Here is a 26,960-nt window from a genome sequence, read left to right as displayed (position 1 = left end):
CTCATGTAGTAGAGCAGCTAAGTCGATAATGGGACAAAAAAATTGACTGTCCTCCTTTCCTGACTGCTTCAGGGCTCCTGGAACCATTCAAACTCACAAACTGCTATTAATACCTTACCATGAAAATGCCTGCACCTTTGGTTTTACTACCAGCAACTCCTTTTCTACTGCAACAAAGCAAAAACATAGCCTGCCAAAGGCAGTTAAGGCAGTTTTATTTATGTACAGTCAAAGAGGTGTACTTAAAATTGGCAGTATTAAATCTGCTGAATCATTGACACTAGAGAGTATCTGACAATATTATCAATACTATGCTCAGTTTATGGTATGGTGATGGGTTTTGTGGTTGTTCATTTTGGAAACCTGTATTATTTTTCGTAGCGGTCTCCATTTATCCCTCTTCTGAATTCATTGCCCCAGAGTAACAAATACTTTCACATAATCTGTGCCAGTTTAATCCCAATGTAACTAAATATAGCTATGTGTGGGTTAGCCTTCAAAAACAAATCCAATATTGTAACTAGAATAAAATTAGTAATTGAGAAGTATAAGAGGGAAACAAAACCGCCTTGCTGTGTGACAGCTGTGTTGGCTGTAGCCATTTTCAGAGCTGGGAGAAGAAGAGAAACATGAGTTAATTTAAAGCACTCCTAAACTTAGTAGATATTACTAACTGAACGATTTCTATATTGCATAACATGACTACTTAATTACCAAAGCTGAAAAATTGTGATCTCGTAATCTTTCAGTTGCTGTCCTAGATCTGCTCTCTTCAGTTCTGTATTAAAACCAGTATGATGTAGCCCACTGTGGAGGCCCAACATCTTGTCCTGCTCTTTTTTTTAATCTTTTTTGTTTTTAACTTCTTACTTTGAATTTGTCCATTCTTAATAGTGGTTTTGGAACAAAGTTTCCATGACTTTGGTGGTTCTCCTAAAAACATACAGGTGCCTTGGTTTTCATTTTTCCATTTAAGCCTGATATACTGGGTAAGTTACACATCACTGCCATTAAATGCACTGGGTAAGTGATCTGCATCTGGGTATCTAGTTTCTTATCATTCCCCCTTACACTCACTGATGATAATTACTTACTGCTTGTGGATTTGAGCTTTTTATTTCTCCTCCTCTTCAAACTGGAGAATGTAGAAGAGTTAAAAACTTCATCCATTAACATGCAACTCAGGTAAAGTTGTACCACTTTACCTGAGTTGAAAGTAAGGACTGATTACATCAGGATGCCACTCTCAAGTTTCTCTGTTTAGACAGAGAAAGGATGTTATAAATAAATACCAAGTTCTGAGGGAAGCATTAAATACAGTTTTGTTGTATATGTCATTAAACTAACGTAATACCAAACCATTGCTTTCAGGTACCACAACTTCCTGGCTTTTCCTGGATAAAGCCCTGTCTTTCAGCATCTGATATTGTGTACATTGGTTTGAGGGATGTGGATCCTGCTGAATAGTAAGTTGGTTTAGATTAAAGAGTTTTTTGTAAAGGCTGAAGTCATGAGCTTGAAATCATGTTCACAAGCATTGCTAGATTTAAGCTTAGACTGGTAACAATTGTTTTTAAAAAATTATTTTAACAGCTATATTTTGAAGAAGTATGACATCCAGTATTTTTCCATGAGGGATATTGATCGCCTTGGAATTCGGAAAGTTATGGAAAGAACATTTGAACAACTGATGGGCAGGTAACAAACTATTATCTGATTTAAACTACTCTTGTTGAATATCTACTTTCCTGAAAGTTATTTAAGTGAAAGTCACTTGATGTCAGGCAGCTGTACAGAACTGTGACAATGTCCAGTAAATTGCAAAGTCTTTAGTCCTCGACTTCCACATCTTGGACTGCAACCATTTTGCAGTGTTTGGCAAAAAGCTGTGAGACAGGTTACATTAGTGAGTACAGTTGGGGCTCTGTTTTATACGTTTTGGTTCTGTTTTTTAAGGAATTCTGAGTTTTTCTACAGTTTGATGTTTGAATCAACTCAGAGTCCAGGATACCCATTACACTTTAAAAAATAATATAGCAACTTGACAGTAACTCAAATTCAGCTGTTAGCGCGTGAGGTGGAAGCATTTAAAGGTGTCCTCCTTTGACTGTGCTCACCCATGCTGTCCTGGTGGTGGCTGGTAAAGTTCACTGTAACCACTCCCTTACTGCAGTTCACTACTGCTGTCTTTGCTAACCTTGTTCAAGTTTGGGGAACCCAGTCAGGGAGCATATCATAATAGTCTAGGAACAGGGAGAGGGTCAGAGTTAGGGTAACCTCTCACCACAGGTTAGGACCTGTGCTGCATGCTGTTGTTTTCTAAAGGTGTGCTCACCTTTCCTAGCTGCAGCTGTGCCAAGTAAAAAAGATGCTAATCCAGATGCTTCTCCCTACTGAGCATCTGCAGTAAGTTGGAAGTACAGGCTATCACTTAAATAACTCATGACAAACAGTGTCCAATTTATTAAGCTGTCATCAGTTGGCAGACTTGATATAGTAAGTAACTAACATTTTAGGTTAAAAATTATCCTTTATTTCTTCATCAACTAGGCTACATGGTATGGTTTGGAGGCAGTCTTCAACTATGGACCTGAAAAATGCTCATCTTGCTGAGCTGTTAGTGAAATCCTCAAGCTTGGTGCTTCCTCCATCCTAGATGCCATGCACATCAGTGGTTCAGCCTTTCACCCTGGCTTTCTGTACAAAAGGAGAAAAGGCTGGATTGTATCATACATTTCTCTACATTTTTCCAACTAAGGAGACAAATATCAGATAAAGTGGTTAGAACTAAAGTACTTATCTTCAACCAAATCACACCTGAGCAGATGCTCAGTCAAACTAGAAAGATGAATTTCTGTTTTCCCCATGTGTACTTAGCTAATAGATGTTTCAGTCCAAAGATATTTAAAAAAAAGAATCCTTCTAAATGTATATGAGACATGGTATAGGGCAAGCTTTTAGCATCACTGAGCTCAATGCTACTTTGCTGATCAGCCTGGACAGTAGGAAATGCATGCAGAAAAAGTTAAGGTTCTGAGATTGCTTTTCTTGTTTTATTCTGTCTCAGGAGACAGAGACCAATTCACCTGAGTTTTGACATTGATGCTTTTGATCCCTCACTGGCTCCAGCAACGGGGACTCCTGTTCTAGGTGGATTAACTTACAGAGAAGGCATGTACATCACAGAGGAAATACACAACACAGGTAGGAGCTGACCAGCAGTATGGGGCTAAGCAAGGACAGGACAAGATACATAGAGCTCATATTGGTTGTTTTTCCTGCATAACTACATAAGATAAATGTAGTCAAAGCAAAGGTGCCTGTAAAGTCAATTCAGCCTTTAGTAAGGGCAAAAGTAGTCCTATGGTTGGGCAATACCCTTGGTGTTGGAAGCAGCTTAACCATCAACAACTTCAACTTACGAAAAGGAAATAAAATACACAATATATTAACAACTAATGTCAGAAATGTGTAATACTGTCCCCTAATCCTAAAGACATGAGGTAAGATGTAAAAAGGGGGATCGAGAATAAAAAAATGGGTGCAAACAATTTTAAACAGTCTGAAGTTCCATTCTAGGATTCAAGGCTAGCAAATCAAGCTTTCACAAAATATACTGCAGTTGACTCGATATATGAGGACTTTTCATCTTATGCCATGGAGGTTTTATTTAATGTGTTTAAACAATGTTATTTGTAGTGAAAGAAGGAAATAAAAATCACAACCAGACACTAGAGTCAATAGAATCATGAATAGGATGGCAAAAGAATACTAGGTGAGATCTCTTTTTATATCCCCTCATTTTTTGACTGGGAGAAAACAAAATTAAAAAACATTCCTCTCATAAATGTGTATGGAACATCAAACTTAGTTTTTCTGAATGCTAAAAGCATGAATGGATGAGGTAGTGGTGATGTAAGAAAGAACCAAGTTCAAAAACAAACTGGCATCTGAGAACAATCCCTCACTTGAGAGCCAGTCTGACTTGTCCAAAGGGTAGAGTAGGTCACAAGCCCAAATACCAGACTTGCTGCAATGAATAAAGGCTAGTAAAGAGACCTTGCAGGATGTTGTACCCTTTGTCAGAGTAACAAAGCTGTGAATCACTTTCACAGGAATGCTTTCAGCTGTAGACATGGTTGAAGTCAATCCATTGCTTGGAGCTTCTCAAGAAGCAGTGAATGCAACTGCTAGTCTTGCAGTTGATGTGATAGCATCGTGCTTTGGGCAGACAAGAGAAGGAGCACACACCGCTTTTGATGGACTCCCAACACCCAGTTCTCCAGATGAATCTGACAGTGAAGAGCAAGTGAGGATTTAAGAACCCAAAGCAGTGGGTATATTGGACATTGCAGAGCTCGGCTGAGGCACTTCAGTGGATAGATTGTCAACACTTGGCAAATACTGTTAACTTCTCAATTTTTAAATAAACTAGCTTTTCCATTGATTGGTGGCTACTTTATTACATACCAAAATTTATTCATTCAGTTAAGTATATACAAAATGAGACAATAAAATATTTATTACCTTCTTATTAATCTTACCGGTAGTTCAAGTCTGTCTCTGCATTTTCCTTTTACTCCCATTCTCTGTCTTTTTAGTGTCAGTACAGTTTCAGGTGAATGTGCTGTCTCACCACTCAGTTCAATCCTCAGACAATCAAAGGGAACAGACAGCCCATCCTGTTCCTCAACAGTGGAAAAGTTCATCTCCATCATGAAGATTCATCTGCTGCGGAAGAATCTGTAGTAGACCACACCTCCTAGGATGGCCAGTTCCAGGATGATGATAATTGACAGCAACAACTTATTAGTGGTTACTCTAGAATTAAAAAATAATTTAAAAAAAATCAATAAAAATCCAAGATAGCTTCCCCCCCCCCTTGTTTATGAAAGTAGATTCTAGATCTAGATCACCATCTTACATTCTGTAAGTATACTCCCTGTTTCAGCTAGACCCCACAGTGCTTTTCAAATAGCTCTTAACAAGCAGAAGGGAACAAAGAGCAATTTACTACTCATGTTTTCCTGGAAATTGTTTAAATCTTCTATTTCAACAGTAGCAGTTCTGTCCCTCTTCCCCTGCCCCACAAAAGATAGATAACTGCTCTGTCTGTGCCTACTCATTCAATTAAGCAAAGAGGAAAACAACAATTGAAGTCTTTAATGTCACTTAAATGCTAAATCCTTTAATGTTACATAAAGTCACTTAAATGCTAAAACTCTCATTGTGGTGCTTTTCCCTGGAACTATGTGGTTGAAATAAAACTAAAATATCAAAATAATAATGTACTTTTACTATTGAAAATTATACAGTTATCGTAACTTCCTTCAGCAATGGCTGTAAAGGAAAGCTTGTTAGGGGATAAGTACCTACTGGAAATACAATCCATGAACTGGTTTGTAAGGCCAACTAAACAATATAGTTAAGAAACTGCAAATCCATTTAAGCATCCAAGGCTTTAGTCATCAAAATAGTATATGATGAGACTCAGAGTGTCTCATAGGATAGCCTAGTTACTCTAGGGCAGTGCTGTGGCCTAAACAGATTTGTCTGTGTCATCAGACATCTAACTCGCTTAATGCTGCAGTGATTTATGGCACGATTTTTCCAACCTGAATAAGGAGTTGCACCTAAAGTCACCATTAGCAATTCACTGTAACTTGCTTGTGTCCTCACCACAGTTTGGATGGTTAAAGATTTCACATTATCCTGACTGAGTAGCATAATTCGGTAGCGTTCAAGTGCCTGTAAGTAACTACCAGGGAGGAAAACACACAAATTAGCATCTGCATGTGGGCACACATATTTACACATTCCCTAAAACCTCCCTGTGGTTCCAGCTGACACTTAGACTTACTTTTTTCCCTCTAAAACCAGCAGGCAATAATGCTCCATGCGGCTGTCAGCCATGCTACTCACCTCCGGGACATCGAACGTAGAATCTTGCGACTCTTGCTCAAGTTCTCACTTGTATTCACCAACTAAGAAGAGACAGAAGTTACTTGAACAGGACAGAAATCAGCTGAACAAACACACACCACCTCTATAAAAATGCACCTGAAAGCAGCTGGTGTTGAAATATTGCAATTAATAATGGGACCAAGGATAACCATATACTCCCAAAATTCTGAGACAACATTGCTTTCTACACACAATACCATCTGGAATCATTGCCTCTTTTCTAAGGAGGAAGTAAGACTTCTGTGTATACTTTTTGTGAGATACATACAAAGATATGCGACTTAGGACCTCTTTCTGCCCCTTTAGTTAATCTAGAAATATCAGAAATTAGCTCCTTTCATTAAATTTCATTTCATTATTGTAGTTGAAATATAAGAAAATTATACTGACATGTTCCCTCCCAGCGCATATCAAACGGCTTTGAAATGCCTTTCAATTTCTAGCAAAGAAAGAACTGTGTTGCATTGATAGGTCTAAGTGACCCAGTGGGTAGCAGCTCTAGCTACCCACTAGACGATCCATTTCAACTTTGTAATGCTCAGAAATTAACTGTATCCAGTCAGCTATTAAGAAGCATGTAATTAGGTGAGGTTATAGCCAACTAAAAAAGGTGTTGCCTCACAGACAGAGGCAGGATCCGTGATGTGTGGTCTCCAGGTAAGATTTCGCTATTCCACTTCCAAACCTAAGGAAGTGAAGGGTAAGCCAGGTCTTACATCACAGACACCTGCCTGCACAATTCCTCTGTGCTTTAAACTATTGCCCTCAACTGGAAAACTGGCCCTGTACGTATGTTACTTTGCACTGAGACGGACTGGATGAAGCTGGGAAGAAAGCTACCAAGTCCGTTCAGAGCTTAGTAGATTTCCAGTCTTCACTATGAAAGAACAAACAAGAAGAAAGTCTGCTTCCAGCTGAAACGTGTGGTTCACACAATCTAGCAACACATTGCCTAAAAGGGTCACAATACAAGTCACAGACACAGTTTAGTGATGAACGCAGCAGTGCTGGGTTAATGGCTGGACTTGATCTTTTCCAACCTAAACAATTCCATGCTTCTGTGAGCAATCTGTTGATAGACTGAGACGCCTGAAGGACAGTAATATTTTTTTATTAGAAAAAGGACAAAAACTACACCTACAAATCTTAGGATAAATTTCCTTTCCTGCTCTCCAACCCAAATCTGGGAACAGGACAAATCAAATTCTGACTGAAATGACAGATGAAAAAGCTACAGGCTTTGTTGAAATGAATAGAGAGAACTCCTAAGAAAAGAGGTATGCTTTTTGTTTTGGCTGAGTGTGCTTACTTGCCAAACTCAGCCACCCCCCTACAAGTCACTCACCTAAAAGCTTTACAGTCAGGATCCCTTGTACACACAAAAATTCCCATCAGCTTGTTACTTCAAAAGTCAAATATTCAGTTTTGCATATATGTGTAAACAAAACAAGTGAACTAGTTTTTGAAGCTTTCATAGTAGAAACAGAGTCTTGAACCAAGGATGAGAACAGGCATCTTGTCTGACACCACTTTCTCCCTCCCTACAAATATTGGAAGGATAGTAATTAAGTAATTATACTTCTACTAAATTTAATTTAATTACAAAAACTTGCTAAATTTGCTTCCTAGATCTAAACTTTTACTAGTAATCTAGTGGTGGGCAACTCCTCAGCAATTTTTTAATCTGTAATATTTTCAGTAATGCTATTTTTTTTTAGTTTATAGGTCTGATATCTAATCTTGTACAGGCACAGCAGCAGACATTTGACCACCGTGCTTTGGGCCCTTCTACAGTAATTATTTTCCTTTTAATGAGGACAGCACAGAAATGTGGCAGTCTGGATTTGGTTTGTAGAAACATCCCATTGGATTACTATGTCTAGGGGAGCGTCTCAGAGTAATTATTGGCATACAGTTCCCCCAAAACTACCATCAGGTTGTTTCAAAGCCATGCCAACAGTTTCCCTGCTTACTCTGCTCTTGGTACGTTCCAGCTGCTCCCGCTGCTCCCCAAGTTCTTCGATTATATCGGTGCCAATCTGATCTGTTTCAGCAGCAATCCGGTGCGAGCGCTCAATGCTCTGACTGGCTCGGTTCAGACTGTCTGTTCCCTGGAGAAGCAGCACCCTCTGTGACTGCAGATTAGTCTGAAAAATAATGTAAGATTAACTATTAAGCACAAAGACAGAAGTATTAGGCTTCTGACATATTAAAAAGTTAGGATGTGACTCCATAGGCCATTCATTTGTATTAGCTGTACATGCTTCTTATGTTAAATGATGTGGCCCAGTTAATTTTGACACAGCCTTGTCTACATGGTAAGATAATGGCCAAATCTGGTTAAATCTCAAAAAAGTATATGCTTCTAAAGAGTTAAAACAGTTACAAAAAACTGCCTTTGCAACAATTTACTTTTCCATCAAAGAACATTTACATGAAATTAGTATCTTTCTTTCCAGATGCTACCTTGTCCTTCCATTCATATCTTAAAGTCAGCCTTATTTGTGAATTCACAGTTGGTTGCCAGGGAGATCAGTAAGAGTTTACAGTCAAAAGGATTAGAAACAAACAGCACTAACAGATGGACTGCTAAGTAACAAAGATCTTTTCGTGCCAGTAGCCTGGGCTAGAGGATAAGGAATATTTGCTGACCTTGGGATCAAAAGGTAGCTCAAAATAAAGTACTTTCTTAAGCTTCAGAAAGCTACCACCTTGCTCTCAAGTTTTAGAGGATTCAGTCAAGAGGAATCAAATGCAAAAATTTACCAAGCTACCACAGAAGGAAATACCAAGGAAAAAGCCTCCCTCAAATCTTCCTTATCAAGGGCAGACAAACAAAGAGCCCACCTCCATGAACTTTCTGTACAGATCACAGCACTTTGAAAATAATGAGGAGATTCAGTCTCGCTAGCTCAGATATCTCTATGCATATCTGGTAAACAAAGAAACTGGTATATTTCTTGCACTGTAGCAGCAAAACCACAGTGAACAGAGCGCTACGAGGGTCAAGAGTTCTTATATTTTCTTAAAATTACTTACACTGAGATTGCTTAAAAGAGAATTTTACCAAAGAACCTATACAATGCATGATTCACACTTTGATAGTTTTGGAGACTAAAACTAGGTAAGTTAACCTTTTTTTTCAGTCAGTAGCATCACTTTTATGTTTTCATTTCTGTAGGGGATGATTAAATGAAGCGTTTCAGTACAGAATGTTGTGCAAGTTATTAACTGCATGGCTTTCAGGGAGTTTAATTTTGATTATACTCCTATCTTTGTTTTAGAACAGCAAAACTCTCCTCTGAGTTCCAGGTGTTCTTTCTCCTGCCTGAGATATTCATGTTACACGCAGAGAGATATACAGGGAGTTATAAAAGCACAGAAGTGGTTTAAAGTAGAAAAACTGTAAACAATACATCTGCAATATTGTTTTTAAACAATCACAGCAAAGTTAAATAAAATTTACATCTAATCCTCACACTTTGTTCATTTTCTGTGGAGAAGATTCCATATTTTATATCGCCTTGACTTCCGTGGCCCACTCCCAAATCTGTGCTTCTCATCTCTCTCTGGAACATGGACAGGTCTCTTCTGTATGCTCGGATTTTGCTCATCATTTGGTTGCGGAAAGGCAGGGGAGCATACTTCAGTTCTTCCTCCATTTCACGCAGCTTTAACAAAAGAAAGTATGTTTATTTTTTAAAGCACCAAATCTATTCTCAGCAGCAGCTATACTCAAAACTCACCATCAGATGAAGGGATTCATATGTTTTTATTGGACTGGGTGAGGGGGATTAACCTGAAACCCTATACCTCTATCTAGTAACAAGGACAACAACGCTGTTCGGCCCACATGGATTTTCAGACACGCAACGCTTCAAGAAAAAAAAAGTTGCCAAGCTTAAGTGCTTGAATTTTTTTCCCTGAAACATCACTTTAAACTTCAAAATTTGCAGTTCTCTCTTTCTTATACTTCAAGCATTTATACAATGTGGGATCAAGCTCAGCCAGATGCACCTGGATTCAGTTGATTAGAACCAAAAGGGACTATTTTGGCTTTGGAGCTGAGATGAAGTGTGTGAATCAAAACACTGAGTTTGCAAAAAGTCCTGGGAATTCTAGTTAACTGAATGGCAACACCAGGTGCTGTTTACTTGAAGAGGTTAATAAAGAGGGAATGCAGAGAGGGCTCTGCAGAGAATCCTGAAAACCAAATAATGGTGTGCACAGCCTCATTTCTTCAGTGCCCATAATACAACGGGTATCAGCTTTGTATCACATCTGTGCCACACAGATAGAATCACAGAATGGTTTTCGTTGGAAGGGACCTTAAAGATCATTTAGTTCCAAACCCCACGCCATGGGCAGGTTGCTCAGAGCCCCATCCAAACTGGCCTTGAACACTTCCAGGGATGGGGCATCCACCACTTCTCTGGGCAACCTGTTCCAGTGCCTCATTACCCTCCAAGTAAAAAATTTCTTCCTAATATCAAATCTAAACCTACTCTCTGTCAGTTTAAAGTCACTACCCCTTGTCCTATCACTACATGCTCTTGTAAAAAGTCTCTTTCCAGCTCTCTTGTAGTCCCCTTTAGGTACTGAAAGGCTGCAATAAGGCCATCCCAGAGCCTCCTCTTCTCCAGGCTGAACAATCCCAATTCTCTCAGTCCTTCCTCATAGCAGAGATGCTCCATCCCTCTAATCACCTTTATGGCACTCTTCTGGACTCATTCCAACAGGTCGATGTCCTTCCTGTGTTGGGGACCCCATATCTGGATGCAGAATTCCAGGTGGGGTCTCACAAGGGTAGAGTGGAGGGGGAGAATCCCCTCCCTCACCCTGCTGGCCACGCTGCTTTTGATGCAGCCCAGGATACAACTCACTTTCTGGGCTGCAAGTGCACGTTGTCAGCTCATGTCCAGCCTCTCATCTCCCAGCACTCGCAAGTCCTTTCTGGCAGGGCTGCTCTCCATCTGTTCATCTCCCAGCCTGTACTGATACCAGGGGTTGCTCCAACCCAGCGGCAGCACCTTCCATGTGGTCATATTAAACCTCATGAGATTCTCACAGGCCCACTTCTCAAGTTTGTCCAGGTCCCTCTGGATGGCATCCTGTCCTTCAAGTGTGTCAAGTGCACCACTCATCTTGGTGTTTGCGAATCTGCTGAGGGTGCACTTGATCCCACTGTCTATGTCTTTAATGAAGACTGGTCCCAGTATGGACCCCTGAGGGACACCACTTGTCCCTGATGTCCATCGGGACTCTGAGCCGTTGACCACTACCCTCTGAATATGACCATCCAACCAATTCCTTATCCACCTACAGTCTGCCCATCAAATCCATTTCTCTCCCATTTAGAGAGAAGGATGTAGTGGGGGACCATGTCAAAGGCTTTACAGAAGTGCAGATAAATGACATCTGTAGCCCTTCCCTTGTCCACTGAGGGAATCACTGCTCATAAGAAGACCAGTAGGTTGGTCAGGCAGGACTTACCCTTGGTGAAGCTGTACTGGCTGTTTCAAATCGTCTCCCTGTCCTCCATGTGCTTTAGCATAACTTCTAGGAAGATCTGTTCCATGACCTTCCCAGACACAGAGGTGAGGATGACAGGTCAGCAGTTCCCAGGGCCCTCTTTTCTACTTTTTAAAGATGGGTGCAATGTTTCCCCTTTTCCAGTCACCTGGCACTTCCCCTGACTGCCATGACTTTTTCAAACACATGGAGAGTGGCTTAGCACATCAGCCAATTCCCTCAGGACTCTAGGATGCATCTCATCAGGTCCCATAGACTTATGCACATTCAGGCTTCTTAGGTGGTCATGAACCTGGTCATGCCCTAAAGGAAGGACTTTGCTCCCCCAGTCCTCATCTTACAGTCCACTCACTCGAGAGGTGTGGGAAGATGAGGCTGCCATTGAAGACTGGGGTAAACAAGCTGTTGAGTACCTCAGCCTTCTCCTCATCTGGATCCATTGCACAGGTAGCCATGCCACTGAATTCACACTCGGAACATCCAAGTTTGGCAACTGGAGCTAGGATTTCCAAACCCTAAGATTTTGGATGCACGAATTTTCACATCAACTTCTAGTGACAGCTATAACAAATTCACAGTGCTTAAAGCTGTATGCCAACATGAGCTCTCTCATAGTATGAGCTCCACGACTCATACATCACCTACACAGATACCCATCAATAAACCCCAGAAGTTAGGGGAATAAAGCATCATGTTCAGCTGTGACTCAAAAGCAACCTAACAAATAGTACCTGAATATGAAAAGAAAGCTTAATCCATAATGTCTGGCTTAAAAAGACAAGTCACATGGTTGCTTTGGTGCTGTTCCACATCACCTGCTGTCCAGCAAGCATATACAATAGAGGTTTCAAATATTGAAGGTCCCTGATACTTAACTATCAGACTAGTTTAGAAAGATCAAATGGGCTAAAACCAACATTAGGGGGAAAAAAACCCCAAGCAGCAGATTCTCTACATGCTTGCCCTACAATCTCTAGCAACTTTAACTGCACCTCCATCATTCTCCTTTGTTCAACAAAGCAAAGGTGCTATCAAAACCAAGCACTCGAAAACCCCTCAAAATGCACATAAGAATATTTGTCATATTTATGTATCTATATAGTTACATACAACAGTCTTGATGAACACAGACACACCTATCAGAGCAATTAATCAAACATTAAAAAAATAAAACATCTGCCTGCCAGAATAGAACCCCAAAAAAATTAACATTTAGAGGTACTGTCCTTTTAAGGTCGCAGTATTTCCACTGTCAGGAAGGCCGGAAGCCCAGCCTTACACTTACCGTCTCATTGGCTTCGCGCTGTTTATCGTCAAATTCTCGAACCAGTTTTTTCTTCTCCTCTGTGAAAGAAAATGCAGTATATCAGATAAACTACAGAGAAATGACAACAGAACTCCAACTCAATCCATTAAAAACAAGGAAGCTGCTACAGGTAGCTGATTACAGAGACATCTAGTCAAAATTTAACTCAAACAGGAACAGCCTATTCTTATGATAACTTTTCAAAAGGGAGTGGGCAAGAGAGCAGAAACCACTCTTCCAAACGCTGGCCACTACCTCTGGTAGACAAAAGAAGTAATTTTCCAAACTTGAAATATTTTTCTGACCTACTGCCCCCAATGTCCACTGACAGAATTGCGTGTTGAAAAACAGTGTGGAAGAATAACAAACAGTACACATTAGTGAACAGCTCATAAATATTTATTATTTTTTGCAAGTATTTGGCAAGATTACTGAAGGCTGAAACTATAATTTGGATTTGAACAGAACATCAAGTCAATCTACATTTCCAAGTGAGCCCTGAAGTTCCTGGCAGACCCAGTACTCTGCATTCTCACGGTCATAAGGTACCTAAGTACATGAGGTAAGCATTCTAGAGTTCTCTGAGATAAAAGATGCCATCAAGATATCACCTCGGGTTCATGGATTAAAGCCTAAAGGCCTCCCTCTTCTGGAATGACATTAGTTGTTTGGATCAGCCAACAAAACTATACATTTTAGTTATTTCAGACAGTCATTTACTAAGATCCATGTACCTGGGCTTTGGAGACCAAAGAATGGGTTTCACTGCTGTTACTCTATTTTTAAACAAAACCTTAAGATCTGTATTTTTCATGTGTTAAAAATCTACCGTATCTCTCGAGCATCCACGATCAATGAAAGTATAAATCTGAAAATCCCCTTATCTCAATGGAGACAAAACAAGTTATGTAAGCTTTTGCAAAAAAATTGAAGATGAACACCAGACTGCTCTTGTAGAATACTGCAAATGAAACCAAATTTTATCAGGAGTCTGACAAATATCCACCTAGCTTAATTCATCTCTCTCAGAAGAGTATAATCAAGTCTTAAGTACAATTTTGGGTAGTAAAACATGTAGACTGTCATCTTGGTAAAACTCCTCTAATTTGATTAAAGGCAAAATGAAATACAACATTACAAAAACTTCATTGTGGTAAAAAAACTTATTTGATAATACCTTTTGGTAAACACAGTCCTCTGCAAAAGAAGGAGTTTTTAAACCACTGAGCTCTCAACAGAAAATAGGAAAAAATTTGAAGTGATCAGAACATGGTTATATAGCTCCCCTCACATACACAACACACCTCAGCTACAGGCTTTCCTTCTCAGTTCAAATTCATATTAAGCCCCAGAATTTGAACTGTAGAGAACTTAAGACAGAATTAAAAACCATCATCTAAGCAGAAGTTATGCTCTCACTTACTACAAGGAATTATTATAGACTAAGCTACATCAGGACATCAACTGGTATCAGGAAATACAGTTTCACATCCTAGTTTATTCAGGAAGAAATGCTGACTTATAAGGTTCCTAAATACACTCCCTTCAACTTCTTCCATATGCAATTGTGCTGATGCCCTTGTTTGTGTAGCTGGGTTGCAAGCGAAATCATGAAGTGCAGACAAACAGCCTTCAAAAGTCAATAATTTGTTTCATATAGGTCATTTCACTAATCCAATTTAAGCAGTGCCCTCTTAAACCCACTGCTGCCTCAAACTCGTGGAAACCCGGCGCAGAACTGCAAAAGCTGCATTTCCTTGCTTCGTGTCCCCCGCACGGACCAAGAAGATGCTGCACTTATAAACATGCAGTCAAAGAAATGCCAGCTTCCAAAAGGGATAGCATCACCGAGTGGTTTAGGTAAGCCAAGCAGCAACAGCTCGAAACTTTTCGTTTATAAGCCAACAAGAAATCTGGCAATGTAGCTTGAAAGCGTTCTGCTGGATCTGTCCAGAGCACAGAAATGCTGGAACACACTGAATGGTTCAGTTCCCATCCCTCTGGATTGAACTGTGACTCAAAGTGCACAGCCAGATGCAGCAAAAGTACCCACTCCACAGCAGTGCTACCCACATGCTCATCAGCATTCACCTGATTTATTTCCAATCAGTTAGAAACAGATTCAGTTGTAAAGTACAGCGAACTGAAATAATTTAGAGGAAAATATCTGTATTTGAAATGATTCAGGCTATTCAAAATGCTTCTTACAAATTTAGAAGAAAAAAAAAAAGTGTTTCTACAGTTAGGAATTTGTCATCTTGTTTATATAGAGCGAAACAGCATTTCCAAACCTTTGGTCCTCAAAGACATCCCAAGGACTACAGATTCTGTCTTCCCTCAAGTTTTGGACTGTGTCAATCATCTTAAAAGAGTATTCCAAGCTACCTTTTATTATCTCCTGAATATTTCAGGATCAGATAACTCAAAAAATAAAGATATACTTCCCTTCCCATAAGTAAAAGAAGCAAACTAAACTCATTAGGAGAGTGGAATGTCTACACCAGACATATTCCTCATTTATCTTAAACTCTCCTAGAAACACTTTCAAAAAATATTATCAGGATTTTTTCAGGAACAAATTTAAAGAGCAGAACAGTCATAGTAAAATTCCTTAGCATGTCTAAAAGTTCTATTGGGGAAAAAAAACTACAAAAAAAGCATTACAAAATCTGTTGCCTGTAAATACTGCACTTAAGCCAATGGCTCAGAATTCATTGCTCAAGACTACCCCAGTTCCAAGGAGACAAAGTTTTATTTCACCAAGAAACTGACCATTCCCTGTTCTACAGGGAAATACTGATTTCTACCAGAAGGGGTATTTCTTCTCTTATGCTTTTTATCCTGGTGAAATTAAGTCAGTTTTGAAATTATTTGCAGGTTTGAACACCTTCCTTGCACCAAACTTTCTGGAAATGCTGATGACAAGGACTGTGACCCTGAATTTAACTCATTAAATAGAAAGCCAGGTAAGAAACAGGATATTAAGCTTTTCATAGCCTGTGTTATCTAGCACAGCCTGGTATATTCTGGATAACCATTTTTATGATTTTACACAAAATTCCTCAATTGTGGGAGAATGAGATGAGAGAGCAGAGCATGGATGACAGCCCCTACCCATTGCTGGGGTACAAAACCCGAGCTGAGCTACAGCAGCTTATGACAGCCATGTATCATGTTTCTCATAAGAAGAGTTTAACCAGAGGCATTCAGTCACATTGGTAAAATTCCCCTTGTCAGATCACTTCCCCTTCCGGTTCTCAGAACACTGCAAATATCAAGAACTGAATCAGAAGCACAAAGCCTTACAGAGAAGTATTCTGCCACTGGTGTGATATAAAGAGTACCCATAAAATCAGGTTGTGCTCCAATACCACTTTGAGTGGCTAGATACATAGATTTTTTCTATTTTGTGGATAGGAAGTGCACAAACCAGACTTTTAAAAGAGTAATTTAAAACGTAAACCTTCTTCAGTAAAGAAATTCCCTACAGATGCTTGTGGGCACTTGTGATAGTAAAAACTAATTTTAATTCTGTCAATGAGCTTTTAAACACAAGCCAAACACACAACACACACACATACACACACACACACACAAAGGAAAAAAATCCAAAACCAAAACCCCAAGGGCACTGCAGTTGTTTCAGAACCAATTAGGTTGGAAAAGACCTCTGAGATCATTGAGTCCAACCTATGAGTGAACACCACCATGGCAACTAGATCCAGTGCCACATCCAGTCTTTCCTTAAACACCTCTAAGAACAGTGACTCCACCACCTCCCTGGGCAGTCCATTCCAATATCTAATCACCCTTTCTGTGAAGAAAGTATTCCTGATGTCCAACCTGAACCTCCCCTGGCACAGCTTGAGGCCAGGTCCTCTTGTCCTGCCGCTTGTTACCCGGTGGAAGAGACCAACCCCCACTTGGCCACAGCCTCCTTTCAGATAGTTGTAGAGAGTGAGAAGGTTATGCCTGAGCCTCCTCTTCTCCATGTTAAACAACTCCAGTTCAACTAGAAACAGCACAACACAACATCCAAATAACACCATCTCCTCAGAGGCGATGCTTCGAGCCCAGCACGGCTGCGCTTGGCTCTGGGGTTGAAATTTGCCAGCCCAGAGGAGCTGCTCCAGGACAGTAAAGCCACACACCTGCAAAGCCACCAGGACACGGCAGCAGCTGAAAACAACACACGACAAGGCCAAACCTGGCACGACCACCCGCCCCCTCCAAGCAAGTGCTACCCAAAGCGAAGTCCCTGCAATTGCAAATCTCCCCGTACACAGGGTGTCTCCGAGGGACTTTGCGCCCCCGGCTACACAGACACGTCTGTCTGACAAGCAGCACCCGAACGACCCCGACACGGCCCCGCAGCCGGCGAGGCCGCCCCGGTCGGAGGGACGGCGGCCCCGGCGACAGGGACCGGGGCGGCCATGTCAAGGGAGCGGCCGAGCCCCGCTCCCGGGGCAGCCCCGCCCGTGCCCTCGCTCCGGCGCCGTGGGACGGCCGCCCCCCCCCACCGCCTCACCGGCCGCGCTGCCCCGCAGCCGCTCGGGGACACCCCTCAGGTCTCCGTGCAGCCCGCGGAAGATCTCATGAAGCCGCTCCAGGTGCTCCGAGGAGCCCGCCCCGCGGCCCGCCATAGCCCCGCTGCCCCGGACGCTCCCGTCCCGTCCCCCGCCCCGCCCGGCGCTTCCGGCGCCGGGGGCGCCCCGCGCTGCCTGCCGGGAGCTGCAGTCCCGGGGGGAGTGCCCGCCCCGCGCGGGGGCGCTTCTGCGCCGCCAACACCGCACCGGGAGCCGGCACCGGGAGCCGGCACCGGGAGCCGGCACCGGGAGCCGGCACCGGGAGCCGGCACCGGGAGCCGGCACCGGGAGCCGGCACCGGGAGCCGGCACCGCCCTGCTGCTCCCGGGCCTCGGCCCTACCCGCGTGGGCATCACTGCTTGCGCTCTGCGAGGGGGAATAACAGAAACCTCGGCGGGGGGTGTGAAAAAGGTGTTCCGAGCGCCGCTGCCGACAGCCGCCGCTGCTCTGCCTCTGCAGACACTTCGCGGCTTAGTAATTGCGGAGTGCGAGTATGACTGCGGCTTCAGGATGAACACAGGGACGTGGGTCGGAGCCGTGCTCTGCCCGGGGTAAAGAGCAGCGAACTGCTGGTGTGAAGCCGGCCAGCCTCCCGCTACGCGCGGGTACTCCCGGCGGGGACACTCCTGCAGCGGGGAGCGCGACCCGCAGAGCGTCCGGCACCGGAGACCCCGGGAAAATCTGCTGCGGCTGGCTTTCTCAGGAGCGCTCCGCGTGCCGCGAGGGGCGTCTCCCGAGGTGTCGTGGGCGTGTCCCGAGGTGGCGCTGGCGTGTCCCGGGCGGGCGGTGCCGGGCGGGGCGGGGCGGGGCGGGGCAGGGCGGTGGTGTGGTAGCGGAGCGCCGGGTCCCGGCAGAGCGCGGGTAGCGGCGGCAGCAATGCTCAACTGCTGGGGAGCTGCACTGGGCGCCGCCGTCTCCGTCCCCGTCCTCCTTTTCGTGGCAGCGCCCTACATCAGGTGCGTCTTACCGAGCGCGGCCTCGACTCTTCGCGCGCGCTCGGCCCCGCGGAGCGGCGGCGGGTGCTGAGGGGCGCGGAGGCGGCGCGCGTCGCGTCTGAGGGCGGCCGGGTGTGCCCGCCCGTGTGAGTCTGTGTGCGTGCGTGTGCGCGTGGTGGGAGTGCGAACACCGGGAATCCCGTTCTCCAGCCCGCGCTGCGCTCAGGAATCATTCAGGCTTCCCCAGCTTCGGTGCTCCGGTGCCACTGACGCGCTCACGGCAGGAGCTGGAATGCTCGGGGGACGGGGCTCAGCCCTGGCAGCCAGCCCGCCTCCCCCCCCGCCCGGCGCTCCCCTGGGTCTGTCCCGGCCCCGCACCGGCGGCGCTCGCGGAGGGGCGGCGGGGGGCGGGGCCCGCGTTCTCCTTAGGGCGCGGCGGCGCAGCCCATTGGACAAAAGGCCCGGAGCGCGCGGCCGCAGCCAATGGGAGCCGTGGCCCCACTTGACGCACGGGCGGGACCGGGGGCGGGGCCTGGCTCTTCAAAGCGGGAGGCTCGGGGCGCGCTCCCGATGCCCCGGTCGCGACACGGCCGTGACCGGCCTCCCCGGGTGACGACGCCCATGAACCCCACGGGGCCCTGAGCGCAGCGGTGAGCCCCAGTGTTGGGGCGAACGCCGCGGTTCTGGGCGCTTAGCCCCGTCCCTAGCCACCTAAGGAGGTTGAGGTGACAGGTGCCGTCCCCTCTTGCAGGAGGTATGTCGCTGGAGAACGGTGTAAGTCGACAGCAAAGATGGAGGGGAAGGTGGTGATAATCACAGGAGCCAACACAGGCATCGGGAAGGAGACTGCCAGAGACCTCGCACGGAGAGGCAAGTCACAGTTCATCAGCAGGCATCCCTGTGCAGCTGGAGTGGCCGTGCCTGTGTGTCAGTAGTCCCTTTTTTGGACCTAAGGGAGGAGTGTTTCATGCTTACATTGAAGTCAATTTGATTCCAGAGTTATTGCAGATGAGCCCAAGTGTTGGTCTTCCAGAGGCTATAACTACTGAGGTGCAAGTCCCCAGTTCCTCAACTGGTTTCATTGCTTGAACTCCAAAAATGTGCCTTGGGTACATTGAAATGCTCTGCACTGCAACTGGTTTGACAGGACTGGGGAAGTTCCTAGTTATCACTGGGTTCTGCTTGTATGAAGCTGGGAAATGCTGTAGGTCCACTGCTATATGCTTTACTTATTCATGTTTCAAGCTAATTTGTTTTTTTGGGTAACTGATAAGAAGATTAAACTACCTGTTCACAATCCGTTTAGAAATTACGCTGGTATCCAAGTACCTCTATGTGCCCCTGATTTGACATTCTCATACCAGTCTTGTGGTACATACTCCTGACCTGGAAGAACCTGGACAGAGGCACTTCAGATGTTTCTTCTTGGTCTGAAAGCATCCTTTGGTTGAATCGTAGCTTACAATATAGTAGGAAAGGCTTTGTCCCTTCCAGCTGCTCCCCTGACTGATGCCAGTTCCCCAAAGAAAAAATATATTGTTCGTAATGCTGTGCATAGTCAGCCTGCTTGTTGTAGCCTTGATCATCCAGTGTGCTCCAGTGGTCTGTTTCTGTTCTTGTCGTTCTCCCCTCCCCTCCTTGCAGGTGCAAGGGTGATCATTGCTTGCAGAGACATTGCAAAGGCAGAAGCTGCAGCCAGTGAAATCCGAGCTGAGACAGGGAACCAGCAAGTCATTGTGAAAAAGCTGGACTTGGCTGATACAAAGTCCATCCGGGAGTTTGCTGAGAAATTTCTAGCAGGTACAGTCTCTAGATCATTCTTTTCAGTGAAAATATTTTACCAAGGACTGCCATCTGCTCTTCTAGCCAATGCTAAATCCCTGCCCTGTGTATCTCTGTACCATGCTGGGTACTGTGGTTCCCAGCAGGGGCAGGTCAGAGGCCATGAGCTAGTTTGTGGTAGGAGACTTATCCGATTTTTTTTTTTTATGGCGATGTGGCTGCAACTCAGACAGCAAGACATTTTTTGGCTGACTTGTCTGTCGTCATACTCTGTTTCCTTGATTAAGGATGTCTGTTGTTTCTTGCAGAGGAGAAGGAACTCCATATTCTCATTAATAATGCTGGGGTAATGTTATGCCCTTATTCCAAGACTGCTGATGGCTTTGAGATGCATATGGGAGTCAATCATCTTGGTAAGGCCAGTGGAATCATGTTTGTACTCAATATAGAATCACAGAATAGTTTGGGTTGGAAAGGACCTAAAAGATTGTCATCTTTCAACACCAATTTCTGTGGCGAAATTCCAAAGGAAAATCCTGCTTTCAGATTTTCTCATTCTTCCTTCTTGGGGAAGGATGGAAGGCCAGAGTTAGAGTTCTGGAGATGCAACGTGGTGTATTTGCTTATCATGGATCCATTTTAAGTATCTGTACATGTTACTTGGGACATTTTGAAATGTATGACAACTCCAACTTTTTGAAGATGAGGAGCAGAACTTGAAGGCCCCAAAAAAGTTTAGCTGTTAATTCCAGGGGGTTTTGTTTTTCCTGGTCTTGAAGTGAGGGCAGCAGTAAGATACAACATATAAGCAAGCAGGGAGACCCTTCAGAGGATGACCTTTCATCTCACCCTTAGGTCATTTTCTCTTGACTTTCCTCCTGCTGGAGCGTCTGAAGCAGTCTGCCCCAGCCCGCATAGTGAACGTGTCCTCGCTGGCTCATCACGGAGGCCGAATCCGCTTCCATGATCTCCATGGTGAGAAGAGCTACAACCGTGGCCTCGCCTACTGTCACAGCAAATTGGCTAATGTGCTCTTCACCCGGGAGCTGGCGAGGCGGCTGCAAGGCAAGTTCCAGAGCCAAGTGGAGTGTTTTTCTGCTTGGGTTTTTGTGCACTGTGGATGGGGAGAGTGGACTGAAGAGAGGTCTGGAAATCAACTATGCAGAAATTGACTGGTTTGAGGCAGGTGTCACTGAGAGCTTTTTGCAGGAAGAAGGTATCTCCTGTCTGTGGAACCAGGAGACTTAGAACACTGCTTGTCTTTACAACAACAGGACAGAAGAGTTTAGTAGCTTGGCACAGTTGAATGTATCTCCTTTTTCTTTGGTGCTTGTCAAAAACTAGCTGCATCCACGCAGACAGTTGTGGTATGTGAGTGGAAGCTGAAAACAGAACTACAACTGCAGTCTCCAAATAGAAAAGCTAATGCACACTCAGTTGCCTTAAATGTTGGTGGGTGGTAGAACAAGCATAAGACTAGACAGTACCTCTTAAGTCACAGCATCTGTCACAGTCATGTCATTCACTCATCAACTTAAGTAGTATTTATTTACTAAAACAGAAGCAGTGTCTTCCCTAGGAAATTACTATTAGAGTAAATCAAAAGAAACAGGTGTTCTCGAAAGCCTGATGGAAACTGCTCCAGTGTCACAGATGAGTGATTTAGAACGCTTAAAGAATCACCATCAAGGTATTAGCAAAAGTGGTTTTAACATGATGTCATAAAAGTATGACCTAACAGAGTTCGATGGCAAGGTTCACTCTATTACTCACTACGTGGAAGAAATTTATTAAGAAAAGTTGAGTTAGAATGATTCACACAGGTCTAGAAACATAAAGGGTAAGGAAGACCCTCCTGTTGAGTCATGAAGTTCAGATTGGACCCCCTGGCTTTCTAAACTCCTTAGGGAGCCTAGATGCGGCTAGGTCCAGTCTTAGTCTCAGACTTGGACAATGATTCATGTCTAATGGAATTATTTATACAAAGTTTGTAGTAATTAATACTGAGTAGCTATATCGATTAGTAATGTTTCCTCAGTATTAATTCAGCATGCCATCAGTCACTTACTGAGGATCTGTTGCAAGCAAGGATCTCTCCGCCTGAGTAAGGAAGGCTTTCTTAGTCTCAGGTAAGGAACCTTGAGAGGCATCCATGCTCAAGGGGAGAGTCACCTGGTGTGCAGTCCAGTTGCAGTTTGGGCTCAGCTCCAGATGGGCTCATCCAAAGGTATGCTGTTGCGAAAAGGTCTCTGCCTTGAGGAGCAACCTTGAGAAGTGACTCAGCTCAAGGGGAGATCGTCACCATGCAGTCACACTGCCTGGTAGGGAGAGCTCAGAGAAGGCTCACTTTGGCTGTCATACTCATGGAATAAACTGGTTGGCTGGTAGTCAAACTGCATGATGCTCTTCCAAATTCCTGTGCACTGATGCTCACTGTCCTCTTTGTGGGTTTCCTAGAGAAGTTCTTGGCCCAGATAGGGCTCAGGCCTTTACCAAACTACTGCTGGTTTGGTTAAAAGGTCAAGTGTATCTGTGACATTCAGCAAGCAGTAACTACAGAGGACTTCACTTAGCTCTCTCTGTATCCAAGTCTGGACTCCTCCTTTAAGTTACAGAATATCTGCAGGTAGAATTGAAGAGTATATATATATCTTTTTAAAGACACTTTGATGCATATAGATTTGTCCTGAACTACTTTATTTTGCCATAGGCACTAAAGTCACAGCAAATGCTCTCCATCCTGGTTCTGTCTCTTCTGAGTTGGTCCGGCATTCATTTGTAATGACTTGGCTGTGGAAGATATTCTCCTTCTTCTTGAAGACACCTTGGGAAGGAGCTCAGACCAGTATCTACTGTGCAGTAGCTGAGGAACTAGACTCTGTGACAGGACAGTATTTCAGGTGGGTGCAAGCTGAAGAAGTGATACACTGTGGAAGGCTACCTTGTTGGCTGGGCAATATGAGAGTTACTCTCATTCTTCATTAAAAAGGGACTGGGTATGAGGCTGTCTGGTAAGACTGAGGGTGACAGATACTAGAATATTACCCCTGCCAGCTCTGTTGCAATTGTGTTAGAAAAAATCCCTGACCTGTGTAACACTTCATGCAATGCACTTTAGTGCCAGGAATATCAAAGTACAGGAATGGCTGTCACATTAAAGCTCAGAGCTTTAATCTGATCTGAGACTTGGGAAAAATCACTTTTCTGAAGAACTGTTTAGTTAATGAGGTCACTTGAGTCAATTCTGGAAAGACCACTTCGGTTCTCTTTGTGGTTTCACCCCACTGGAGCAGAAGGGACCTGTGCTCCCAGGTAGCTGTGAGGGCTGATGGAGCTGTAGAGCTAGGAGGTAAGATTTTCAGGTCTGGCATGTGACAAAATAATTTGATTCTCCAGCGTGACAGACCCACAAGCTGGCAGGGACTCCTGCTGGGATGCTTGTCACTCTATCCTGCAAACGGTCTTGTGTAGCTCCCACTACAAAACCTGTTATTTCTTGGCTACTTTGACTTACTCCAGGACCCTGCACAGTCATGGCTTTTCCCATCACCAAAGCTACAGCCTGGAGCAGTTCCAAATCATCATCATCCTAGATTTGAAGACTGCCATTTGAACAGATTCATGCAGATATGTCTGTCAGCTTCCCACTGGGTGTAGAGCACTGTAACAATCTCATTTTTTGGGAAATGAATGTGAAAATTTTTCTGTCTTCCCCTCACCCCCCTCCCATGGATGCCTTTGGAGCCTTTGTGTCTTTGCAGAGCTTTCCTCCTGTAATTCGTGACCAGATTAGTCTCTGTAATGACTTTGCCTGATCTTTATTTGGGAGTTTGTAGTATCTTAATCAGACTTGAACATATAAATAGATTTCTTAATCTTCCCTGAATGACTGTCCATCCCAGGATAAAAATGTAGCATTTTATGTGCTGGAGTACAGAAAACTGATGGATTTTAAACTCAGGAAAAAAGGGAGTTTTGGACTTGGTGGGAAATTAGTAGCTTCAACAGTAATTCACAATTAACATTGGACTAGCCTAAAATCATTTTCACTTTCCAGGCAATAGAGTATAAAGCACAAGTACAGACATTAGGAAAGGAATTTGCATGCTACAAGAAGACAGGTAGAGTACACCAGAGTCATTTCAGGAACATCAAAGATTGTGCACTTGTTCTAAAAACACTGGGCTGAATGGAAACCTTACAAGATGCCATTTCCTCTGTGCTCTGAAACTCCCACTTATTGCACAATCTAGCATTACAGATGAGAACACAGGATCTCTATTCCAGACAGAGTGCTGAGAAGAAAGGAGCCACAGTTCAGAGGATAATGGAAAAGGGGATAACCATGCATGGTTATTACAGTGTGGTTATTCTTGGGCATATCATGGGATGAATAGGATGGGATTAATAGCTTAGAATGAAGGGCTGTTTGAATGGCTTTTTTGTAGTGTTTGCTAGAAAAGGTGCCCTGAAGAAGCTTGGTTAGCCTTAATAGCCCATTTTAGTGGTATTAATGAGAATGTAAACTAAAGAGGTTTCTTTAAGGGTTAAAACAGCAGATAAAATTAGACTTGTTCTTGGTGCTTTTGGGAGAGATTTTTCCTTAAAAGCTTTCTCATGGTGGCTTAGCACCAACCCTTGCTCATTTGCTGTGTAGCTTCCCACTGTTCTTCAACTGGTCTTGAATTAAACTGATAGAAAGCAACTCCCTTATCTTAACACAGACATTTCAGTGTGCTAATGCAGATGGAGATCTTTGACTTAACAAATTAAAAGAGTGTTCCTCTTACAGTGATTGCCAGCCAGCATACATATCTCCACGTGGCCGGGATGACGAGACAGCAAGGAAGCTCTGGAGTGTGAGCTGTGAGCTCCTTGGCATCCAGTGGGACTGAGCAGCGCAGACCTCCTGTGTACCTGTGATGCTTCTCTGGGGAAGAGCACTGCAGAGAGACCTCAGGAGTAGAATGCTGTAGTTCAGCTGCCCCAATGATGGCTCCATGGGCACAACCTACTTTGAATTTCTGGAATACTACACTTAAGAATTGAGATTTGTAAGTAATCATTCCCTTTTCCTAGCTGGAGAATTAAAGCACTGATACAGGGAGCAACCTTTGCTTGGTATCTCTCACAGCAGCCCAAGGCTATTGTCCTCTGGCTTTAGAATAGAAAGGGAGGTTGGAGTCTTAGGTTTAGATTGTGAAGAAAAAAAAAATTACCTTAAATAAAGTTTGATTGTGGTTTTTTTCCTAACAGCAATAGTAAAAAGGTAGGACTCTAAACTTATTACCTAGGGTTATGTTCAGTTCCTACAGTTTGACTTGGCAGAGTGAAAGTACTCTAGGATATTAGATTTTCTGGCAAGTAAATGCAATACAAATGCTCTCAAGCACACAGAAACAGGTGTGGGCCTTTCTGTGCCAAGCAATAGGTAAAGTTTCTAAGTGGAATAATTTTTCTGTCTAAGTAGTTGGAGCCTAGCCACTGAGGTATCTTGGCCCTAAGTGCCCACTAATTGCAGTAAGTTCACTGAGGGCTGGGCATGAGAACTCAGGTCTCAGTGCAGGTGACTGGGAGGTTAAAAGTTGCAGGATTGTCAGAATTGTGCATGGCCAAATTATCTTATTAAAGAAATCAACATCTCTCCTGTGAAACACTGAGCAAAAGATGGTGTAAAAATTGTCACAGTAAACCCCCCAGCTGCACTTTAAAGGACTATAGAACCTAGAAAAGAGACCAAGTGAGTAAAAAATATCTAAACTATGTTAAAAAATATTAAACAACTTCAGCTGAGACTTGAGCTTTAAATGACACCAAACTGCCGAGCTAAATAGCTGAAGCAGGAGTTGGGACTATCTTGGTATTACGGTTGAGCCAACTACAGCACAGGAAGGTAAGACAAATCCTGCCATTTGTCTGCCCAGCAGTTACTGGCCTTGGCTGGCAGTCTGCCTGAGCAGGACCACACAGCTTGCACTTCCACAGGGCAGCTGGGTCAGTCCACATAGCAATGGGATTGCTCCCTTGGAACTCTAGTGCTACTTGGGTGCAAATTGCTAGAGTCTGATCCATAATCAGAGATTATTTCTGAAAGAGTTAAGCAGTCAGAGACCAAGTGCCACATCTCATTGGATTATCTTCTGCTTCTGAAAAAAAGTCTGGAAATTTTTGGACTTGCATATGAGCCTGTGACTCTGACCAACTGCCAGTTTTGGGAAACAAATGCTAATTCTAATTTTTTCTGTCTGGATGTTATCTATGCAGATCATTCCTGTGCTACCTCTGAGCAATACTAAATAAAGCTATTTTCCTTTTACAACAGGAGACCGTATCTTCTTTCGGAAATGTTGAATCAGTTTATTTGGTGTTGCTATTATCTGCACCTGCCTTACTAATGTAGAGAACTCAGTTCAGGTAACATTTCAGAGTCCATTTGTGTTCCTCCTTGTCACTCTACCTTTTTTCCCCTCCCTCTTTCCACTTCACCCTGATTATGAAGCTAAATCCACAACTACAATGCAGCAGTAGAATGCTACCTAGCATTGGAGACTAGGCTTGCTTTCTCTGTGCGATTCTCTGATCTTGAAAGTAGTTTTCAGGAGCAAGAGAAACCATTTTTTAAAGAGCAGAAAGTGTCTCTAGCGTGAAATATTTTTGCCCTTGCAGGTCAATTCTCTTTGCAAAGAAGTCTGACTGTAGATTTAACTTAAGACATATTAAATTACACATTTCCATAGAGAGACAACCACTCCTTTTGACCTTGAGCAAGTCATTTATACTTCTCAGCTTATCTGTAAAAAAATGAGGGAACTTGTGCTGGTTTAAGAGTTAACCAGCAGGGGAAATGAACTCAAC

At 43.6% G+C, this 26,960-nt stretch overlaps 3 protein-coding genes across 8 annotated transcripts in view; 2 read left to right on the top strand and 1 right to left on the bottom strand.

The window, feature by feature from the left end:
* The window catches only part of ARG2 (arginase 2), a 19,437-nt gene extending 14,894 nt beyond the window's left edge, over window positions 1-4,543 (top strand). Inside the window, exons 5-8 of the mRNA XM_027716997.2 lie at window positions 1,372-1,466; window positions 1,594-1,698; window positions 3,068-3,204; window positions 4,116-4,543. Of these exons, the coding sequence (XP_027572798.1) occupies window positions 1,372-1,466; window positions 1,594-1,698; window positions 3,068-3,204; window positions 4,116-4,321 (543 nt within the window). The 3' untranslated portion in view covers window positions 4,322-4,543. The remainder of the gene's footprint in view (window positions 1-1,371; window positions 1,467-1,593; window positions 1,699-3,067; window positions 3,205-4,115) is intronic.
* On the bottom strand, window positions 199-17,655 carry VTI1B (vesicle transport through interaction with t-SNAREs 1B). Of its 3 annotated transcripts, none has more exons than XR_003539976.2 (7): window positions 17,331-17,457; window positions 12,782-12,840; window positions 9,444-9,635; window positions 7,938-8,111; window positions 5,923-5,984; window positions 4,545-4,821; window positions 199-2,697 (listed from the first exon to the last, which is right to left on the bottom strand). XR_003539976.2 is itself a non-coding variant. In XM_027716999.2 (7 exons), exons 1-7 carry the CDS (start codon window positions 17,443-17,445, stop codon window positions 4,810-4,812), a joined length of 693 nt encoding a protein of 230 aa, XP_027572800.1. In that variant the 5' UTR covers window positions 17,446-17,655; the 3' UTR covers window positions 4,722-4,809. The 3 variants fall into 3 exon arrangements, 2 of the variants coding, with proteins under 2 accessions (XP_027572799.1, XP_027572800.1); XM_027716999.2 differs by lacking the exon at window positions 199-2,697 and adding an exon at window positions 5,680-5,758 and having other exon boundaries at window positions 4,722-4,821; window positions 17,331-17,655; XM_027716998.2 differs by lacking the exon at window positions 199-2,697 and having other exon boundaries at window positions 4,456-4,821; window positions 17,331-17,479.
* Window positions 17,629-26,960, top strand: LOC113985809 (retinol dehydrogenase 12-like). 4 transcript variants are annotated; one of them, XR_005566358.1, is made up of 8 exons: window positions 18,225-18,344; window positions 19,075-19,193; window positions 19,968-20,123; window positions 20,414-20,518; window positions 20,961-21,170; window positions 22,816-23,005; window positions 24,898-25,159; window positions 26,428-26,960. XR_005566358.1 is itself a non-coding variant. In XM_039389016.1 (7 exons), the coding sequence occupies exons 1-7, from the start codon at window positions 17,899-17,901 to the stop codon at window positions 24,998-25,000; spliced, it is 924 nt and encodes a 307-aa protein (XP_039244950.1). In that variant the 5' UTR covers window positions 17,629-17,898; the 3' UTR covers window positions 25,001-25,643. The 4 variants fall into 4 exon arrangements, 3 of the variants coding, with proteins under 3 accessions (XP_039244950.1, XP_039244951.1, XP_039244952.1); XM_039389016.1 differs by lacking the exons at window positions 18,225-18,344; window positions 26,428-26,960 and adding an exon at window positions 17,629-17,939 and having other exon boundaries at window positions 24,898-25,643; XM_039389017.1 differs by lacking the exons at window positions 18,225-18,344; window positions 26,428-26,960 and adding an exon at window positions 18,055-18,126 and having other exon boundaries at window positions 24,898-25,643.

Source organism: Pipra filicauda, unplaced genomic scaffold, assembly GCF_003945595.2.
Source record: "Pipra filicauda isolate LSUMZ 115617 unplaced genomic scaffold, ASM394559v2 scaffold6_size6359152_pilon, whole genome shotgun sequence".
Lineage (NCBI taxonomy): Eukaryota > Metazoa > Chordata > Aves > Passeriformes > Pipridae > Pipra > Pipra filicauda.
This window is presented reverse-complemented; position numbering and strand designations above follow the sequence as displayed.

What these genes read in the sequence shown, in the direction of transcription:
- LOC113985809 (XM_039389016.1), top strand. Translation starts at nt 17,899, where the DNA reads ATGAACACAGGGACGTGGGTCGGAGCCGTGCTCTGCCCGGG. An exon ending in TGCTGAGAAATTTCTAGCAG is followed by an intron (nt 20,124 to 20,413) that starts GTACAGTCTCTA and finishes TGTTTCTTGCAG; the next exon opens with AGGAGAAGGAACTCCATATT. An exon ending in TATGGGAGTCAATCATCTTG is followed by an intron (nt 20,519 to 20,960) that starts GTAAGGCCAGTG and finishes TCTCACCCTTAG; the next exon opens with GTCATTTTCTCTTGACTTTC.
- VTI1B (XM_027716998.2), bottom strand. Translation starts at nt 17,445, where the DNA reads ATGGCGGGCCGCGGGGCGGGCTCCTCGGAGCACCTGGAGCGGCTTCAT. An exon ending in AGCGCGAAGCCAATGAGACG is followed by an intron (nt 9,636 to 12,781) that starts GTAAGTGTAAGG and finishes CTTTTGTTAAAG; the next exon opens with CTGCGTGAAATGGAGGAAGA. An exon ending in CCACAGAAAATGAACAAAGT is followed by an intron (nt 8,112 to 9,443) that starts GTGAGGATTAGA and finishes ATTATTTTTCAG; the next exon opens with ACTAATCTGCAGTCACAGAG.